Genomic DNA, 22,632 nt, shown 5'->3' with positions numbered 1-22,632 from the left:
TGCTTAAGATTAGATTGGCAGATTGAGTAACTAACAAAGAGGTATAGGATTGCATTAGGAAAATGACAAATTATATGGTAAAACTTGACTAAAACATGGAACAGGATTATGGGACCATGAACTAATGAGTTAATTAGACAACTTATAATGCTTCTTTCTAACAACTTTCTTTCTTTTTTTTCTTTTCTTTTTTTACGGCGATGACATAATTCTCAGTGCATTGCAACTGCTAACTACAACCCCTCAGTAAATGAAGCTAGCTATCCTCACTGAGAGTAGATATTTGCCGTAAAAGATGCTTTCACTGAACTGCTCCTCTCCCTAGTGACACTTGCTCCACCTCCACCCCTATGTAATATTAACCAAATAAAAATGTGTGCATTAAGCAGAAATTAGAAGACTTCAGGCTGCCAAAGCTTTGTGCTTAACCCTGCCGTTAATAACAATAATAATAATAATAATAATAATAATAATAATAATAATAATAATAATAATAAAAGTAATAAGAAATAATAAAATAGTGTGGGACCTTTAGCCATGTAGCAGTGATTACACAGTTATTGTTGTGTTGTGCTGTTTATCAGTTTCTTTATTTGTTGCAAAGGGAATAACAAAGCAACTTCTGGTCCATTGCAAGAACTACCTACATGAGATAGTTACGCACAAAAGATGTGTATCTCTCAATTTTACTGTCATAGATAAATGGTGCAAAGTACATGTGTAGTAGGTGGACTACTTGACGAAGATGAAGTTGATATTTGTGTTTCACAAGCTGTAACCTCCCCCACACTGTGTGACATGTTTTGCTATTATTTAAAAAATACATACAATTATTGGTAACTAACTAAATCAGCATTACAGTCTAACAAAATGGTGATAATAGTATTGATCTTTTAAAAACAGTGTACAAGGTGTAAAACTTTGCTTCCACCGTTTTTTCCCAACATTTGAGGCTTTAATGAAACAAACTGGTTACACAGGTATCATTCAAAGCATTTTCCATTGCTGGCCACTACTTTCTCCCATCTTTTGGGCAGTGCACGAATCCCACGTCTAAAAAAATGTTCGTCTTTTGAAGCGATCCACGAATCGATCCAATTCGTGCCTCTCGCTGTATTGCGGCCGTTTGTCTTTTAATGCTCTGCTGAAACACATTAATTGCGATCAATAACGAGCACCCGTGATTTTTTCACTTGGTTTTAACACCTCATAGTACATGATGCCGAGCTGGTCTCACCAAATGCAGAGCACAATTTTGGAGCCGTGAATATTCAGTTTGGCTGTTGAGGTGGAACCACGGCCGAGATATTTCCATGAATTTTTCTGTATAGGGTTATCATAATGAAACTATTTTACATCCCCAGTCACAATGCGGTGCAGAAATCCCTTCCGGTTTTGCCTCTGAAGCAGCTGTTCACAAACACACAAACGCCGTTCAATGTCTTTTTGTTTCAGCTCACACGGGACCGAAGTTCCTTCTTTCTGAATCATGCCCATAGCCTTGAGACATTTTGAAATGGCTTGCTGTGTCACTCCCACTAATCATGCAAATTCTTCTTGAGTTTGACACGAGTCTTCACCCAGCAATGTCTCCAATTCTGCATCTTCGAAAACACTTTCTCTTCCACCACTATGCCGCTCTACTACATTAAAAATCACCGTTCTTGAAGTGTTGAAACCACTCACGACATGTTCTTTCACTAATAGCATTCTTACCATACGTACTTGAGGGCATTCGATGAGACTCAGCCGCTGTTTTCTTCATATTGAAACAAAACAGTAACACCTCTCACAAACTATGAGAAATAGGCTCGTAAACTGACATTTTCAATCACGAACAACTTTATGATGCAGAGACAAATCGACTTATGTTTGAATGAAGTCATGTTGTCCGAGGTCCCAGCTAATTGCATGATGTCTGCGATCTGTTTCTTTCGACCACTACTAACCGTTGTCGCCACCAATCGGCAAACTGCGGAAGTAAAGTTGTACACTTATGTAGTTTTGTAACTAAAACATAATTGAACCATTTTTTTTGTAGCCCTCAGAAAATTTAATTTTACCCCTGAAAGATGTAACTAATCCTAGGTGTTGTGCAGTCCCTCAATGATGATTCTTTTCCGTACACTACAGCGTCATCAGCAAACAGCAGCAGACTCCTGCTCGTGCTATCCACCATACCATTTATGTCTACAGAGGACAAGAGTGGTCCTATCCCATTTCACTACGGTACTCCTGATGATACCATTGTCTCTGACGAATGCTCACCATCAAGGACAACATGCTCGGTTTTATTACTTAAGAGCATTCAAGCGACTCCAGTAACTGGGGAACTATTCAGTATGCTCACACCTTTGCTAACAGTCTGCATTGGGGCACCATGTCAAACATTTTGCAGAAATCTAGAAATACGGAATGTGCCTGCTGTCCTCCGTCCATAGTTCACAGGATATGGTGTAAGGAAAGGGAAAGCTGAGATTTGCACGAGCAATGATTTCTAAATCTGTGCTGTTTTTTGGAGATCATCCAACAAGGAATATAAAAAAGGCAAATAATTCAAAATGCTACAAATAAGTTGCTGGAATGATTGTGCTGCACTGAAAAGATCAAATAGCATCTTCAAAAATTCAAAAAGTCTAATTGGCATTATCACAGCTGTTTTAGGCACTACTAATGACATAACAGGTATGTGGTGACAAGCTCAGAAAAGGTCAATTTTAGAGAAAAACGGTTTGAGAGTTGGCAGCTGAAATCTTTTAAATGAGGTGCTGGGTGCAGTCTGCCACAGTGACAGAATTTAAAACTCAGTCTCCACAGGGATTATAGTTTCCATCTTTCTTTTGAACACGATGGAGAAGAACAGACCAGCAGCTTTTAGAAGAACAACATATTCCAAGGCTGATAATCTCTTAAAATTCATGTTTACCTTGAGCAAATTTTTACGGTGATAAGCACCCAGTTTGGGCATGCACTGGAGGTCCTATATTTATTATTGTGTATTGTACACTAACTTCAGTAAAACCATAATTATGTTTCTCTCTGAGAATGTTAAGATATTGCTTTAGCACATTTTGATATTTGGGGTGTGGATCCATCAAAAATACAAAACTGTCAGTAGGCACAACTGCAGAGCCAATACTAGTAATCAAAATTTATCAGCTGAGCAGATTTTTGGTTTGTGTGTCAAACAACAGATGACAAAAGTTAAAAAACATCAGCAGCAATAATAGGCTGGCAAACATCTGCAAGAAGAATGGCCACAGAGACCTTCTTCGAAGGCCTATTTTGAGTTTCAGTAGGTGTTCACCACAGAACTGTTTGCAACACACAGTTGCTGTTTCTCAACATTGTGATCTATTCTGTAGCTGGTAATTCGGAGATGTCTGCTCTGGAATCAAGCAAAAATCTAGGATTTGTGTTACACTCAGTTATGAACAGATGGCAAAACGATTTAGCCTCCTCATGCAATGATGCGCCAAGTGGAGATAATACTAAATTTCCATCTGAGCATTAGCAAACTGTTGAGGAACAAATGAACATGGTGGTGGACATTTTCTTGCATTCTGATTCAATTTATGAGACCAACACAAAGAATGTTTCTATGCATCCTGCGGTGATTACAAGCTGCTTCTCAATCATATCCAAGTTTGTAGCTACAGAATCTGGACAGAATTTGGCTCGTTAGTTCTGAAAGCTGCTTTTCCAGATGGGAAAGTCTGTCATTTTGAGATGGAGGCAAAACAGTTTCAGCACTATATACAAACTAACTGGGCATCACAATCTCTTCAATTGTGTCGGCCGCAGAAGCCACTGTATCGAGACTTACATCTTTATTAGCTGCTTTGATACAACATGTATTGGTTGGTAGTCATTGAAGAAATATAGTTGTTTGGCAAAAGCATGCGTCTCTCTGAGAAAAGTACATGCCTTTTTGTTTCCTTGTTCTACTTCAATTAGTAATTTTTTAACTTTACATGACATTCTTCAAACTCTGAGATAAGGTGTGTTTATAAGTATGTACATGGGGTAATCAGTAATGGTTTGGACATTAAACCTGAAATGAGCTCAGCAACTTTGCTATCTGGTGATTCCACAATGTAATGATATTTTGTCACTTCACTGTTCATATTTTCAGTAACAAATTAAGATTCTCCTCACAAAAATCATATTTTTATATTTTCCATGAGAAGAGTGGTATTTTGAAAGCTACAAACAATATTCTGTGCTGCCATCTTTTCATGGTGGGTTTGCCATAAAATCGTATATTTAAGTTAATGTAGTGCAACTGGAGTAACATCTATGATTTTTGTTTACTTGCAATCACATCATGGGTTCATCAGTTGGGGTTCTAGTGAAGGTAAATATCCATTTAGCACCACCAAATGAAAGTATATTTTTTACAACTGGGTTGGAATGGAAAGAATAAATAGGAAAAACCTAACTATTTCAATATGTGTCAATATTTTTAAGAGAGCTTATATTTCACTACATCAGTTACAGCAACGGTGCCAGTCATTATCACAATATGAGGTGAGGATATGTCTGCATAGCAATCTAAAGTAGATAAGCCCTGTGATGAAAATAGGAAATTACTTAACCACTACAAAGTTCAATGCACTGTGAGTGTTTTCAACAGTCTTGCTAGTAGAACACCACAATTTAAGAAGCAACTTTGTAAAACTATTGTAATTTTTTTTTTTATTTGGTTGGCAAAATTTTTACTGCAAATGAATAAGTGAAAATTGATCACAGTATTACAGAAATGAAACATAAGCTCACATGTTCATGCAAATTAAAACATACAAAATCATTTACAAGCTCTTATATTCAATTGTAAGATAAATATCAACTACTGTAATGATATAAGACATGGCTTATAACCATGGAATAATTATGATTCCATTAGTCCATACCATTGTAACTTTGTCTTGTAAAAAAATAGCTTGCTCATTATCTTAGTTAAAACATTTTCTGACTGGAAAAATGTAATCTTCATTGAAACATTTAAAAACTCAGAAACATTATAATTATGAGACTGAACTAGTGTACAAGGGTATGACTTGTAATCTGAAATGTGCAGCTAGAAACAGACATGTGAATGAGACCATTTACTGGTTACAGGATTTTGAAACAACAATAAATTTCTTTTGTGTTTTCTATTCAAAGCATCATTGCGCATATTCCAAACTAGTAGATCATCTTGCTTTTACATGCCTTTATTTGTAACAAGTATATACAATAAACTAAACATTGTACATTGCTAGATAAATGCAGAAATTTGGCTGGTATATATTTAAATTTAAGTTACAGTGAAATCTCACAATATTTGACCATCTGACAATATTAATGTACCAAACATTACCTGTGTTGTGTGCAGCCCAACATGTTCCATAGTTGATATTCTTGTGCTGCCCAAGACACTCTTCTGAGATCTGTGGCCTCATGAACTGGAATGTTACTGTAGCAGAAAAAAAAAGTTGCAATTGACTTCTAACCACATTACTGGAGCAGCTGTACGGGAAAAGTGGGTAAATGTTAATTGGATTACATTAGATTCAGTTTTTGTTCCATAGACCCAAAAAATGAGATGATTCTCGTGGGTGTGGAACATGTCAGAAAGCATAATACAATACTTACTACCTGATCACCTGATCATTAGTCAGGAGATTGTCGAGATAGGTGAATGCAATGCGGCAAACTGGAACAGCTAATATTTATAGAATTAACATGCTGTCAGAATGAAATATTGTTAGGCACTATTAATAAATTTATCGTACACAAAATATCTAATCTTGACTGTTGTGACCAACTGCTGTCAAAACTGAAATCTAACAGACATTTTTACTTTTGCTGGCTTAACAGTCTCTGTTAAGATATTCATCAATAGAGTAGAAGGAGTTGCCTATCAAAAAGTCTTTCAAACTCTGTTTAAACCATACTTTATCTTTATTGGGAGGGGGGGGGGGGGCTCCTCCCATTTTTCAAAGTTTATGTCTGATATATTTAAAGAATATGCAACAAAATACTCACTGTAGACTTGTACATTATCTGACATGAGTTTCCTGATTTCACCTTGCATTTTTAGCTTTTATGATGAAAGACATGTTAAATACTGCAAAGTGTGGCAGATACAGCATGAATGCAAACATATGCTACAGGTCATTCTTTTACCACAAACCTTTGTTTGGCATTCTCATTCAATGGCTTTGCCTACTCTCCACCCAATTATTACCTTTCAACTTAATCTATACTTCAGGCTACACTACAGATCAGTGTCACCATAACCAAGAACCAGCATCATACTCTAACCAGTACAGACTGCATACAGACGTACAGGGTGACTGGTCAGTCATGGAATATCTTTGAGTTCGTAATTTTATTCTGAAATTGTTCTTGTATGCACTTCAACCAAGCTACCAACACGAGTTCTTGAAGTATCGGCATGTGAAGCAAGACTGTCCTTCAGGATAAAAAAGCTCATTCCAGTAAAAGCTGCTGACAGCAGATGCCTTCGGCATGCTGAATAAAGTGGTGTACCCACACAACCGTGTTAACTAATAAGGAATGTGGAAATCAAGTTACATGTGGGCGCCAGAGGATCTTTGAGGGCAGAGTGCAGCTGCTCACCTCTCTCGTGTTTGAACCTCCATACATGACAGATACTCTCCCTCTTCCATGAATGGCTACTGGCCACACAAATGTAAATTGCCACCACTCACAGTTCCTATTCTCTTCATTTATTTCTCCACTCTTGTAGACTGGCCATCAACCTTTATCTGTGGCCCCAAGATTAGCCCTTCACCACCAAGAACATAGACCAGGTTTTCTTCATTTAACTCTTATTTCATCACCTAATGAACACCCATTCTGCTTCTCATCCTGTACACTTAACTGCATACACTGATGAACTTTACCCCCCCCCCCCCCCCAACTGATCCAGTATCAACCATTTTATGTTACACAAAAGATTCCCTCCATATCTCAGAAATGAAATACCAGCAGAGTAGCAAAAGACAAAGTTACAACAAGTAGTCTCCACACTGTGGAGAGAGTAAAAATTTTTCTGGTTTGCAGAAGTTCCTAAGTTTTTTTTATAAAGCTTGCTTACAGAAGTTCAGCATGCTGTTATCACTAATATAATTATTAAAATCTCAAATAATGGCAAATATCCAGAACATTTCAACTATTTCTAGTCTCACCAGTGCATAAGAAAGGAGACGGAATCTTCAGATAACTACCAACCTATATCACTTATATCTATAATAGCCAAAATAATAGAGCATTGCACACATAAAGAGATGAGCCAATATTTTGAATGTAATGATATACTTTGCTTCTCACGACATAAACTAAATGTGGCCGACGATAATTTGATTCTATTAATCCATGATAAGCAATTATATATGACGCACTGAAATATCAGAAAATAATATGCTGAACACAAAAAGTGAGAAAGTGTTAGCTGTGTACAAACGAATAAAAATGCATGTTCAATAAATATGGTCAACGAGATTACTTAGCCTTGTGACCTATGTCTTGGGGGTCAACCAGGAAATGATCACAGCACATTTTACCTATAAAGTTGTGAAAACACTTTAAAACTTCACATATTGAAAATACAATATTTGACATAATGGCCTGCTGACCTTTGTAATAATAGTCCCTAAACAATTCTTGCAATACATAAGCATTATACTGAATATTCTAGTATCTAGTGAATCAAACACACGAGACAATAATGATAAATATTCAACAAATGAAACATAACAACCAATACTCAAAACTTAATTATTCTAGTCAAGATCTATAACGCTACCAAAGCTATTTTGACATTACTACGGGCATGGTTATCATGAATCTTAAATCCAGTCCTGAATTATGACTAAATTGGCTGCAAACAGCCTTGTGAAACAAGGAGCTACAGGAGTTTGTGGCAAGGAAGTTTTGCTGCTACGATAACTCTAATCTGTATAATTCAGAAAAGCAAATGTTGGAGGGAAGAACCCAGATCACATTTATTGAAATCTAGCATGCTGGTCTCAGTAGCCACTGGGTGGTCAATTCTACTCTTGTCATGGTTTGTCTGTGGCCTTTCATTATTGTGGACAGCTGGTTGGTGCTCATGACCACACAAAATGTGCAGAAATTGCAGCAGAGCTGGTATATGACATGGCTGCTTTTTACGTGGCTCTGCCACTGATGGTATAGGATAAGCCTGTGACAGGACTAGAGTAGTATGTGCCAGGGGGGTGTATCAGACAGATCTTGCATCCAAAGTTTTCCATTGGGATTTGAACCAAGTGGCAAGACATTGGGAAAAGGTGTGGCTTAAGGATGGGCAAGTTTAAATATTTATTAGGTTGGGTGGATGGCCGAAAACCAGTAATTACACTGTACACAGAAGCATTTTAGCTCATTCATCCTATGTGACTGTAATAATGAAATGTATTCTATGATTACATTTTATACTTTTGGTTACAAACAAATAAATCCATTTCATTTAAGTATGGGCCACATACGACATAATTACTCTTATGGCACAATACTGTACAGATTGAAAGAATTACTTAGCACAAAACAGACCTACACTATCCGCCCGCAAGGATGATTTTGAAATGAGAGGGTAAGAGAATATATATCAATTGTGTCATTTCACGAAATAAAGTTGGCTGGTTGCATATTGTGATTCATCATCATCAGTTCGACCGTGTAACATGCATTTAATAATAATATCAGCAATATTATGCTGATTATTTTGTTTTTCCCGGCCCCTTCTCTAGTCCGCTCTCATCTGGCCCGATTACGTAGGTTTGAAATTCAGTACTTTTATCGTCTGGGCTTCCAAGTAATAGGAAGCAAAATGAGCGATTAATAATCCATATTTTAGTCGAGTTGATATTCAGTCACATTACAAAGGGTAAATTGCGTAGCCCTTCTACATGGATTGAAACACAGTATCACTTCATTTCTGTGACTGTTGTCATTTAATATCCTATCAGTTATGAAAAATGACCGAAATGTGATGTATATCAAAGGTCCTATTTCAACTGCTTATGTCACGTGCTGCTGACTTACAACGCAGCAGTACATTCAAACCAGATAATATAGCAGAGTTGTGTTTCACTTATCTACATTTTTAGTCTTATACACCAAGTACGTTATTTATAGTTATACTTTAAAGCTGCCTTATCCACTGCTCTCCCTGTACTTCGAAAATAATACAATTCGTCAACGTAATAGAACACAGCACTAACGTAAGCGACGCACTTCTTTTCCTTTATCATCTCAAAATATAGAAACATCCTTTTTTCCTTACTACTATAACCCTCACAGTTTTAGTTGATATTGAATAATACCTGTAAATGCAGAGTTTCACTAAGAACTTCCAGGCACTGGTGCTTCAAATCAGCAATAACGGAAGTATCACGGTCCTTCTACTCGTTTTACATCCAAACTTTAAAATTTGTTTACAGCGGTACAACTTGTTTTGACTGAACGAAGTACCAAATGAGAAGAAATGAAGTGCATAAACAGTCGAAAGATACTTCCATTAAATAGAGATATTTCTACTCTACGGTTACTTCAGTGGAATATCTGCCACTGGCTTCTCAGAAATCAGGGCCGAAATGAAAATAATGACAGGCAAAACATTCCGAATAATAGCTTCGTATATCTGTTCTTTTCCATCGTTAGGGAGCCGGTTGAAAATACTTTATGTCTTTTAAGTTACCACCAAGTTTTTAAGAACGTGTTTAATCACACTATAAGTTTTGGAATAACGGTTTAAAACAAAGTTCTGACACAAACAGCAAATAACTCATCCCCACTCGATGGTATTCCAGATGAAGAGTAGCAACGTAAAGGCGTTGTAGTTCAAACAAAAATAAATTTATTTAGGCACCAAACTTTTGATGAAAATATAGTTTTCGCTTATGGGAAAATCACGAGTAGATATGAAGTTGGGACCTCATCAAATTTTTCTGAGACAATCTAATTATACATCAATACAAAAGGAATGAATCAAATAAAACAATGTGGGAACATAGAATTTACTTCACAAGGGAAAGAACTGATTGACCCAGTGTAGTATGTAAGTGTAGTTCAAAAGCTAAATAATCTAAATGGAGCAGTTGCAAAAAAAAACAGTATATTATTCCTTAATTTTAGAAGATTTTATAACTTGTAACATTGAATAACTGTAATGTATGATTTTGTTGTTTTATGCTACCGTTTCACTGTAGTAAATGCTCAAATTTGTAGTTATTAACATATTTTATTCCTGTACACGTTATTTTAGTTTGTAATTATGAGCCTACCGTGTTTAGCTACGGGCAAGTGGGGTAACTGTACCACATTTTAACATTTTCTGAAAATTCTGGACACAAAATCAATTACACAACGCAACAGACATTGTAACATTTTCCATCTATTGTTACTGAATGCCTGGAAAACTGAAAATGTGACTATGCCCTATTTGAGCAAAATTTCAATTTTAATGCCAGCACAAAATGACACAGTCATTCAGGATAACTTTAGACTAGTCTTTCAAAAAAAGAATTTTTCCTGTATATAAAGTTCTGCATAAATTTAGATCATCCAGGAGGAAATCAAGTGTTAACAAGGAGGAAAAAAACTTTGAATTCAGAAATGCAGGCTTACCTTGAAATATCACGATCTTTGTAACGCCTTGGCATTGTTCAACTTGAATCACTGTCTCCAGAAGCTCTCTTTACATCTAACACAATTAAAGAATAATCACAAGCTTAAGAGTCTGTATGAAGTTGGAAGGAGAACTGAGATGATAACTAACTAGAAATCACAGAGTAATAAAGCTGTTTCTTTTAGTACAAAATAATGCAAGTATATGGAGCACTAGTCATTTGAAACAATTATGACAAGTGGTACAAAAATACCCTGACTGGTAAAAAGTTACTTTAATTGACTGTAATGTTCACACATATGGTTACCTACGATATTTCAATTCATTTTGTAAACATGAATTTTTCCATATCCAGGTAATTCTTTAGTTTATTGGATCAATGGAACAGAAATAAATAAATGGTTTTACGAGAAATAACAAAATGCTTATCCCTTTTTCCAATAGATGAAACAGAAGTCACAAATATAATCAGATCACTGAAAAACAAAGATACAGAGTGCACATATGGAATACCTGTAAAAGTACAGTAATCAAACACTGTTCACAGTATCTAGCAAAGCCAGTGACATTCCTAGTAATGGATAAGGCTCTTTTCCCAACATGTCTAAAAAGAGTAAAATACTCGTTTTATACAGGTGGTGACAAGGAGAATCCTGGCAACATTAGACCTATAAAGATGACACCCATCTTATCAAAAAACTGTGGAAAGAGCTATAAAAGTGGAGTTTTAAAATTTATAGAAAAACAAAATATCCAGGGTGAAGTGCAGCACAGATTTAAGAAAGGAAAGTCTACAAAAACAGCAGCAGCAAACTGTATGACACGCATAATCAGAGCATTAGAAGAACAGAAGAAAGTTTTTACCATGTTTCTGGACCTCAAAAAAGCCGTTGATGTGTATGACCCACAACACTGTTAGATGAACAGCAGAGATGTGCTGTCAGAGGGGATGTAGCTAGCTTAATAAAATCATTCGTAGAAATAGAGAACAAAGTGTAGAATTAAGATACATGTTCAAAAACATGGTGGAAACCTATTACTCCAATAAGAATAATATTATGGAAAAGATACATTGCTACTCACTGTATATAGGAGATGTTGAGGTGCAGACAGGCACAACAAAAAGACTGCTACACATTTGAGCTCCTTCTGAAGTAGAAAAACATGAACACTTGCAGTGACTGTAGCTGTCAGCACTGTGCTGTGTGTTGGATATATGTTGTGACACATACGTTTACAAACTTCGCACTTTCAGAAACAGTTTTCATGGCAGCCCCCGAATATACTGTGTTTAGAGACCCTTATCTAATTTTGACAAGGGAATAAAGTAGTTGTTGTCACAGAACCAGGATTTCATTTGTGTAATTTAACTATGATACTATGTGGGATTAACAACTGCTAAGGTGGTGACCCCAAAGTGACCTGCCTGTGTAACACTTGCATATGACATGATACCATCGAGGACAGTTAGTCCAGATGATGGAAGGCCCAGCAGTGACAAACCTCACCGTGCCAAGACTCGTAGTTTGCATTGGTTGTAAGTCAGCTCGACGACCAGTATGTTGTGGAGCACTATGCCACCTGAAAGCCATTTTCAGGGATGTTGTTAGGTGTTTTGCTTCCCCTAGGTGAGAACTGAAAAATTATACTCCTTCTTTTTTTGCTTTGTTGAACTGCCTTATATGCCCCCCCCCCCCCCCCACCACCACCACCACCAACACCACCACCACCACCACCACCAACACCAACACTCAACAGCACAATAATGCTATTTTACTTCCAGTCATTAAATTAAGGTGACCAGTGATCAGACATCCTCATTTTCTAGGGATGGTCCTCAGTTTTCATGCTTCGACTTGAAATTAATTTTTTCCACCTTTTGCTCTCTAAAATTTTGCTGCCCTAAGTGGCCACAACATCTTGCCTAATGGTAAAAATAGAGCTTAAGGCAAAGTTAATCAGAAGGGTATTAGCTTCACAAGAAGAATGCCTCTGTCAGGTTTTAATGCAAGAGGACATTGGGGACTGCAAACTATCCCAGTACTTGTGGCAACTGCAGAGCAAGGTTTGCCATCTCCCATCAAGGCAATAATAGCATCCCAGAGAATACGCGCTCAGATGCAGTGGCAGACCTGGCAGATGAAGGCCAAGATGCAACTTAGCCTAGGCCCATCAGTACAGTGACCACACAGTATATCAGCACATAATCAACTGAACTGCGCAAAGAGTATGACACACTGACAGTTGAAGTGGGCTTCATGAACCACCACATCAGTCAGTTACAGTCTCATTGTGATGTAAATAGTGATTGTGGTCAGACAAGTTTCCAAAGGTGCTCACTTAGCAGACCATCACTTACCTCTTTGGCATCAGTGACCGAACAACACCAGGGAATCTGTTGGTATTGTGGTTCATTTTGGGGAACATACGTGCAGCTGAATTATGTCCTGTGCTTACACAAATCTCAGTGGCAGTTGGACATTGACAATAGAGCCATTCACACTGTCAAGCTCACTGAAGTTGCAGATGGTGATTATGTTGTGTATCTCCAGGATTTTCTGTCTTTGATTACTCCACCCAGCACAACACTATACATACACTACATCAAAACCACGGGCGGACCACCATTATCTTGTAAACTATTTGGCTGTTTAGCAATATCTGATCTTTGCCATTGTATTTGGTTCCAAAGAAGTGCGGTGCATTGCAGCTGCACAGCAGTTAAGAGCATTTAATACCTAGACAGTACCAGATTGATACCCAGTGCCATTACTCTGCAACCACAACTATGCATTGACTGGCAACCGTCAATACAGTGTGTTTGACTGTGTCAAGATCTATGCACATACATCAGTAGCTGAACAAGACATCCCAAATATGGCCATAATAATCCCATCTGGCCTGTTTGAGAATGAGGTTGTGATGTTTGGCCTCTGGAAAGCTGCGCAAACTTGGCAGAGGTTCATCAGTTCTGTGTTGCAAGGCCTGTTCTTATGTTTTGCCTACTTAGATAATATACCATTATTCTCAGTATCACCAGAATAGCATTTCCAGTGCCCTGTGGAGGTATTCAGATGGCTAGATCAATATGTTGTTGTACTGAATTCGGCAAAATGTATCTTTGGTCAACCTCGAATTAAATTCTTTGGCCACCACATTTATCCATCAGGCTCCTTACCACTATCTCACTAAGTGGAAGCTATTTTTGAGAACTCTCAGCTGTTCTCAGTCAAATAATTGCAGCATTTTCTTGAAATACTCAATTGGTTCTGTTGCCACCTGCTGCATATCACAGAAATACAAGAACGTTTGACAGCTGCACTCATATATCCTAAATGTAAATGAAACACAGCAATTTTATAGACAGACTGCATGACTGCTGCGTTCAAGAAGCTAGGGCTATCAGACACTGTGTCACTAGTGTACCTAGAGCTGAATATAGTATTAGTGTTGGTAGTAGACATGAGTCAGATGGCAGTGGGTACAGTGTTGCAACAATGCAACAACAGTATGTGGCAACCTATGGCCTTTTTCTTGTGCAAATTGTTGACATTGCAAGAAAAATGGAGCACGTAAGACTGTGAGTTGCTCGCAATATGCAATGTGATTAAGTATTTTCATCTTCAGCTAGAAGCCTGAGATTTTACTATAATTACAGACAACAAGTCCATCAGAACAGCCTCAATTGTTCGCACAGAGAACAAAACCACCTGATGTACATTGCACAGTTCAACACCAGTAATCAATATATATCCAGAACTGAGAACATAGTCACAGACTGGTGTTGGCATCATTTACACCATTCACTATGCTCAGCTTGCTGAAGTGCAACTAACTGACGAAGAACTACAAGATCTGTTGCAGGAAGTGATATCTTTGTTTGATGTACGATTAATTAATGTTACAGGAGCCAATGTCAAACTATACTGCGATGTGACCAAGCAAAACTGTGTCCATATCTACCATCTAACTTTAGAAGTGCATTTTGGTCCTTGCAAAACCTGTGTGACCATGGCATGCAGCCAACAATATGCCTAGTATTGAATTGTGTCATATGGCTGGGAATTCATAACGGCTGCCACAAGTGGACAAGATGCTGCATCCAGTACCATTGTAGCTAGGTTGATGGTCACATACATGCACCAACTGGTGACTTCTCGGATACCTTCACTCAATACATGGATGTCTATGTGGATGTCATGGGAGCTTTGCTTCCTTCAAATGGTCAACGCCACCTGTTAACCATGCTCAATCATTTCATGCAGTGGCAACAAGCAGCACCAGTGGATAATATTTTGGTGGAAACTTTGGCATACTTCTTCACACTTACCTGGGTGTCATGATTCAATTGCCCATTTCACATCACAGTGGACCATGGGAAACTATTCAAGTCAGATCTGTTCACCAAGTTCACAATATTGTGAGGTACAAGCCATCATAAAACAATGAGCTATGACTCAGCCAGCAGTGGTTTCATTGAGAATTGGCACTCGTCACTCAAAACATTACTGATGTGCCCCAGAACTGGGTGGACAGAGTTTCTTCTGATAGTTTTGCTTGTATTTTGAAATGCCTATAAAACTGACCTGAACAACTCCTCTGCAGAACTGGTATATGGAGAGACATTGAGACTACCTGGCGAATTCATAGACATGATTACTGTGCCCGTCTACCTTCTTCAGACAACTGAGAGATCACATGTCAAAAATCTGACCTCCAAAACCATCCAGACACGGAAACGCTTCTACATTCATCTGTAGCGATCTGAGGACACATTCACATGTCATGCTGCATGCTGACAGCATAAAACTGGCTCTTAAACTGCCGTACATTGGGTTGCACTGAGTCCTCAAGAACGGAAACCGTACACAGCTGTCACCATTGACAGAGTAAAAGTAGCATATGCTTTCAGTGGGCCACCTCCTGCTGAGACTCCATGGATGTGGCCTTGCCCAGCACCCACTCCAGCAACAGCAGGACCAATCATGTCATGACATCATCACCAGGGACCAATAGACTTAAAGATCTTGTCTATGCATCCATTTCCTGGTGCATTACCTGGATGGCGCTCCGCTTCCATCAAGGGAGCTGTTGTAGTGACCGCACCTGTCAGCACTGTTTGTGCAGTGTGGTGTACATACATTGTGATGCATGTTTTTTGTACCAGCCACCAGGGGCATTGTGTTTCTATTCTATTCTCTCTGTTTCTTTTTTATTCTTAGGACCGTAGATTTATTTATTTGTATGCTCCATGCTATGAACAGTTATCAATGGCTCTGTCTTTCTAGTTGCATGTATACAGAACAGTTTTGTTCATTTCTTGCAAGGACAACTATTCACATACAACTGTGTAATTTTGACCATAAAATGAAGTTGTTGTTGCTAAGGAACCAAGACATCATTCATGGAAGTTAATCATAATACTATGGAGGATTAACAGTCAGATGAGCAATATCACAACCCAACAGCTAATCATTCATGAAAGCACAACTCACACACACATGCCCACTGTCTCTGGCCAATGATCCTAGTCTGCCTTGGACTTTTAAGTGGAAATTACGGAGAAGCACAAGGCTAACATTTATATTGTACGAAAATGTATGCAAATGATACAGCCCTCTTTGTGAATAGTAGCTGAGTAAACGATTTAGACATGAGAACTACAATGGATGTAGGAATGGAAAGTGAATATTTAAGTGAAAACAGTGCATGAATTAAAACCGAACAACTAGCGAAAATACTTACAAAGAGAGCAACAAATGAAGAGGAACTAAATATAAGACTTAGGGACACATTGATAACAGAAATTTCCAGTAACAAGTGCTTGGGATTGATAATAGACTTGGGAAAATCATGCAGGAAAGATCTACTCAATTATAATCAACAGTGTATTTTTATTGAGGAAAATATCCCATACAGTTGATGTAGCTATACTATTAAAGACATATTATGGACTAATTCATCCACATTTATCATAGTGTATTATAAAATGGAGTAGGACAGCAAGTGTGCTTATAATCAGATTGCTCAAGCTGAAAGAGAAAGGAATCAGATTTACTGGAAGGCTGTCACCAAGAGAGCCCTGTAAAATCAAATTCAAAGAATGACAAATTTTGACAGTTTCTTTTATGCATCTGTACAAAACTATCATGTATCTCAAATTAGATTTTATGCCAATGTTAAACATAGAACTGCGCAATTAAAGAACAAGTGTCAAAGATGATTATCACGTCAACAGCACCCGACTACAAACTAGCTGGTAAAACCCTACAAAAGCTGGATGGTTATTGTACGATAGACTAACATGCAGTTTAAAAAATATAAAAGCACTACCAGTCTTCAAAACAAAACTAAGCTATTACTTGTAAATACAATATTTGTACAGTGTTAAGGAATATTTTGAGACTAGTCCAAAAAGACAATATCCTGAGAAATGTGCTACATATACTGTGTCAATAAAAAGTACATATGAAATTTGTCTTATGGCTGATGAAGTGAAATTGGATACCTATATCTAGTAAATTAAAACAGTAATAAAGTGTTTGTTTTGTCTATGTTTTCAATAATTATTGTACATTTATTTTAAAACAATGTTTGTGCTCAAATTGTAAGTGTCCATGTAACTATAAACTGTAAATTGCATTGATGTATTCATTACTACTCCAAACACCAATATAATTCCAGAGTATCTTTTGTTGAGAACTGTCTAAAATCACAAATTTCCAATACAGTAGAAATGAGCTCCATGCACTCATCATTTAAATCCTGTTATCACAGGCAATGAAAATTTGCACACGCATCCAACTACCTCACCTATCAGCAGTCAGCTGGCCTGTGGAAATACTCTACTGGCTCACTATAAAACCAGCTGACCTGACAGTTAGAAAACCTAAAAGCTGTTTAGCTTACTGGCATCATACACCTCCCACACCACCGTCCAAGAGCTTCAACAGAAGTTGCTCGATGGATATGCTCTCATTCTGCTTTCATTCATTCAACAGCACATGGCTTAAATTGTTTGTTTTGAGACATGAATAGTTAACAATATGACAGAATAATGGCTTTGTCTTCAACCTTTGTATTGCAGCAAGAATTTTTCTTAAGCATTACATGTAAGTTGAGTCATCAACTTGCTATACACAGATGATGAAGTGAATGACCACACTATGAGCAACTGCAAGTCATAAAAACTAGAAGTGTGATGTAAATTTATGTACTAAATTACATATAACCACCACCTTTTTTGAATAATCATCTTTAGTTTACTCCAAAATAGCAGTCCTTCACGTGTCTACAGGTGTGGATGGTAAACTTCCCAAGTTTATATTAGAAGGAAATAGAGCTCCCAACAAGAAGAACATTATAGTAGCTTTATACAATGGAAAGTCCAGGATAGAATAATGACAATATTATAAAATAGATAGACTGTTACTCACCACATACTGGAGATGTTGAGTAACAGACAGGCATCCCAGAAAGACTGCTAAACAAGTACGCTTTCAGCTAAAAGGCATTCACACAAAAACAACTATATAATGAGTAGCAATTTATCCTTTTTATAATATTGTTATTATAGTAGCTTTAGTAGTGAATTGCATATTAGGAGCAGACTGAATAATGCAACATCAAGCGAGGTTAGTCTTGGGAAAATGGTGCAAGAATTTGGAAGGGGAAAAGAGAACAAATAGTCATATTTAAAGAGAAGAAGACTGAAGAAGATACTGAGGCATTTATGATGATATACTGCACTATGATAGAACAAGACTATGGGGTACAGGCACAAATGGATTACATAAAGTACCGCAGTTTGAAACAGAGTATTGAACACACAACTGAAGAAAGGGAAATTACTCAGAAAATCAAAGGGACAGAAGCCACAGTGAAGAATAAATTAGCCATCCTACTGATGGAGAATAAGGAAGTATTTTTCAGGAAGCCAGGTGTTATCAAAGCACCACTATATAAAATAAAAATGAAATGACATCAACCACACTTTACAAAACTAAACCTTATTAGATCACTGCTTATACTCAGTGGCAGAATTTTTACACCATACGAAGTACAGCAGATTTGAAGCAAGAATACACAAAAACTGCTAATGCTTTTAAAGTAGGATCTAATAGAATTAATTTATTGGACCATTACAGTATATTTTGATGTTACATGTAACACGTGTGAGTGTGTGTATGTGTGTAGGGGGAGGGGGTTGTTGGTACCATAGAGATATCTATGACCCAATATAACAGCCCATTGTTTGTAGTGGACAAAAAGAATGGAGAAGTAAATACAGTGTTAGCTGCAAGGAAAGTGAATTGTATTTTTGAATCAGAAATGAATTGTACAGAGAATCTTCAGGAGCTCTTCCTGAAATTTAATAGGACTACAAGATGTAGCAGCCTTGACCTAACAGCAGATTATGATCAAATATGGTTACATGAAGAATCATGGCAGTAAGCTTCTTTCATCTATGCTGTAAGAGGCTACCAATATAGGATGCAACCATTTGAACTGAACATGTAGGTAGTGCTTTCATCTGCATGCTACATAATGTTTTAGGGAATCAGCTGCTTGGATAAATCAGCATGTATGTCATCATGTAGGCATGAATTGCTTTGACTCACCACGAATGGAAAACAGCTGTGGGACCAGAAATCAGCACAGTGTGGGTGCAGAGCAGCTCCATCTCATCCCTCCAGCTACTGTTGACAGCCACTGTGGGGAACAATGTACAACAATGCATAGGAGCATGTGGGGCATACCAGCCATACCATGATGGAGAACAAGGAGCATATCAGCAATGTCACTAATGAAAGTGTTTCAGTGTGTTAATGCTAGAGCACAAAAAGGGTATCTTCCATGTATTGTGCATTCCTGTCAACTTACCTACTACTTTCTTTCAGTGAATGGATTGAAACTACAAATTTGTATTTGTAATACCGAATATTTTTATTGTGGACATATATTTTGCAATATTTATTTCTTTGTAACACTTATTATTTTGTAATCTTTATCTCTCTCTAAAATGTATTTTTGTAGTGGGACCTAAGTTACTGTTCACTGTTTTTTGTTTTGTAATCTCTATCTATATCTAAAATGTATTTTTTTGTAGTGGGACCTAAGTTACTGTTTACTGTTTTTGTTTTGTTTTATGTATTACCATAAATTCTGGCCAAAAGCTTGTAAAATTGACACGTTCCATATCCTGTGATACTGTCACAACATGGATCACCGGAACAAGAGACAAATAAATAAATAAAAATAAAATAAATAAATACTAAAGAGGTTAGGTGACTGATAATATGTGTGTGTGTGTGTGTGTGTTGGGGCTTATGGGCACTCAACATCGAGGTCATCAGCGCCCTGAGACACATTAAAAGGAACGAATGTGGACAGACCTAAGAAAACTAAAGCACACACTCAAAGAAAGCAGAAAAAGAAGGAAAATGCTACATAAGAAAGTAAAACCTAAGGAAAGGGGAAACATAGCAACAAAAAGTCACAGGAAATTGTTATTGGCTGGCCACTTACATAAAAAATGGACGAGCTTGTCACACAGTGAGCAAATTAAAATCCTCTCCCTAAAAGCTTTGTAAAAACATTTGACAGGGCACAGAACTTTAAAACTTTAACCACATTCGTCCGAGTGTTGCCTAAAAGAGATGGCAGGTCCGCTGGCAAGTCAGCCGCGACCCGCTGGTCAGAAAATAAAACGCAATCCAATAAAACGTGGCGCACAGTGACCTGGACGCCACAAGCACCACACATTGGAGGGTCCTCTCGCCGGAGAAGGAAGCCATGCATCATAGGGCTGTGGCCTATTCGAAGCCGAGTGAGGAGAACCTCGTCCCGTCGATGGGGCTGAAAGGAAGTACACCACACACGCGTTGTGGGCTTGACTATACAGAGCTTATTGTTGGTCACTTCCAGCCACTCATCCTCCCACCGACGCATGACCCGTGAGCTCAACAGCGAGGTGAGTGCGTGCAACGGGATAGCACACTGAGATACTTGTGGATCGAGACACGCCTCCTTGGCTGCGAGATCTGCCCTTTCATTTCCAGCAATGCCGACATGCCCCGGAACCCAGCAAAAAGCTACAACCTTCCCCAGTCGCTGTAGTCGGAGGAGGGCATCCTGGATGGTCTGGACAATTTTGTCTGCCGGATACAAACGTTGCAATGAGTGAAGGGCACTGAGTGAATCGGAACAGACAAGAAATTTAGGAGAGGAAGAATGTCTCGTGTGCTCCAGCGCCCGCAAGATCGCAGACAATTCTGCATCAAAGACAGTAAAAGTCTGAGGCAGTCGGACCTTGAGGACACGATATGGAAAAACAACTGAGCAACCAACAGAATCCCCTTGTTTCGACCCATCCGTAAAAACAGCTACATAGTCGTGGTGCTCAGATAAAATGGCAGAAAATGCTGCATTAAAAACGGTGGCAGGAGTGCAATCTCTCTTGTACTGCAATAAATCTAAAATCACTCTGGGCCTCTTCAGTAACCAGGGTGGCAGGCGGTTAAAACCCTGGATTTGGGGTTGTATAGACTCCACACCAAGCGACTCTAGTACACGTTGCACACGGATCCCAACGTAGCCCGGGGACGGCGGGAATAAAGGTGGTCCAGAGGTGGATGGGCAACAAGATGGTGAGCAGGCGAGCTGGGAGCTGCAAGAAACTTACAAGCCTGGCGCACCAGCAGGAGCTGCCGCCGGATGGTAAGTGGCGGTTTGCCAGACTCAGCACAGAGGCTGGGCACGGGACTGGTCCGATAAGCACCCGTGGCCAGTCGGATCCCAGCATGGTGAACAGCATCAAGGATCCGCAAATAAGATGGCCTCGCTGACCCATATACTGTGCAGCCATAGTCCAGCCATGAATGGCCATAGTCCAGCCATGAATGCACAAAAGCACCATAAAACTGAAGGAGATGCACCCTGTCCGCGCCCCAAGACCTGTGGCTGAGGCACTTGAGAATGTTCAGTGCCTTCAGCGTTCTGGCTTTCAAGTCACGTAGGTGTGGCAGCCATGACAACCTGGAGTGAAAAATTAGGCCTAGAAACCGCACTGTGTCTCTAAAATGTAGGACAGTATCCCCCATATGCAAGGCAGGCAAAGTAAAAAGATGACGAGAACGATTAAAATGAACACAAACACACTTATCGGCAGAAAACCGAAAACCCGTCTTTGCAGCCCACTCCTCTAACTGCCGCACTGTTAGCTGCAACTGACGGCTCACGGTTGCAACACTGGAGGAGGAACAGAAAACAGCAAAGTCGTCCACAAATAAGGAGCACTGTACTGGACTCCTCACTGTAGACGTCATAGTGTTGATGGCTATGGCAAAGAGGGTAACACTTAAAACACTGCCCTGGGGGACACCGTTCTCTTGCTCAAAGCGATCAGACAGTGTGTTACCAACGCAGGTCCGAAAAAACCGCTGAGACAGGAAAGACCGAATGAAAATAGGGAGGCGGCCATGAAAGCCCCATTGATGCATTTGTGCAAGAATACAGTGTCTCCAAGTAGTATCATATGCCTTACTGATATCAAAGAAGATACCGATACAGTGATGCTGATGGAGAAAAGCCTGTTGAATAGCCGCCTCTAGGAGGGTCAGGTTGTCGACCGTGGACCGAAAATTCCGGAATCCACACTGAAAGCGGCTAAGGAGCTGTCTGGTCTCTAACAGCCAGACCAGACGCCGGTTAACCATCTGTTCCAGGGTCTTTCCGACACAGCTTGTCAAGGCGATACTACGATAACTACCGGGACATGTGCGGTCCTTTCCTGGTTTGAGGAGAGGGATGAGGATTGCCTCCCTCCACGAGGTGGGGAACACTCCTGTCTGCCATATGAGATTAAAACATTCGAGGAGGATTTCCTTTGACGCCGCTGGCAGATGTCGAAGCATGGAGTACCGGATGTGGTCGTAACCTGGTGCAGTGTCAGAAGTCTCAGTAAGTGCCGA

General features: G+C 38.9%; 1 protein-coding gene across 5 annotated transcripts in view; it reads right to left on the bottom strand.

Moving 5' to 3' along the window:
• LOC126092101 (gastrula zinc finger protein XlCGF17.1-like) overlaps window positions 1-9,833 on the bottom strand; it is a 183,630-nt gene extending 173,797 nt beyond the window's left edge. For 2 of the 5 annotated variants that reach the window (XM_049907532.1, XM_049907531.1), the window contains exons 1-2: window positions 9,357-9,829; window positions 5,363-5,458 (exon numbers count right to left, since the gene is read on the bottom strand). In XM_049907532.1, coding sequence (XP_049763489.1) covers window positions 5,363-5,392 — 30 coding nt within the window. In that variant the 5' untranslated portion in view covers window positions 5,393-5,458; window positions 9,357-9,829. Of the gene's footprint in view, window positions 1-5,362; window positions 5,459-5,637; window positions 5,796-9,356 lie in introns of those variants that run through there. The other 3 variants (XM_049907530.1, XM_049907527.1, XM_049907528.1) reach the window with 3 other exon arrangements.
• Between the last annotated feature and the right edge of the window lie 12,799 nt (window positions 9,834-22,632).

Source organism: Schistocerca cancellata, chromosome 7 (genome assembly GCF_023864275.1).
Source record: "Schistocerca cancellata isolate TAMUIC-IGC-003103 chromosome 7, iqSchCanc2.1, whole genome shotgun sequence".
In the NCBI taxonomy this organism is placed as follows: Eukaryota; Metazoa; Arthropoda; class Insecta; order Orthoptera; family Acrididae; genus Schistocerca; species Schistocerca cancellata.
Note: the sequence above shows the minus strand (reverse complement) of the source record. Positions and strands in the feature narration are given on the sequence as shown.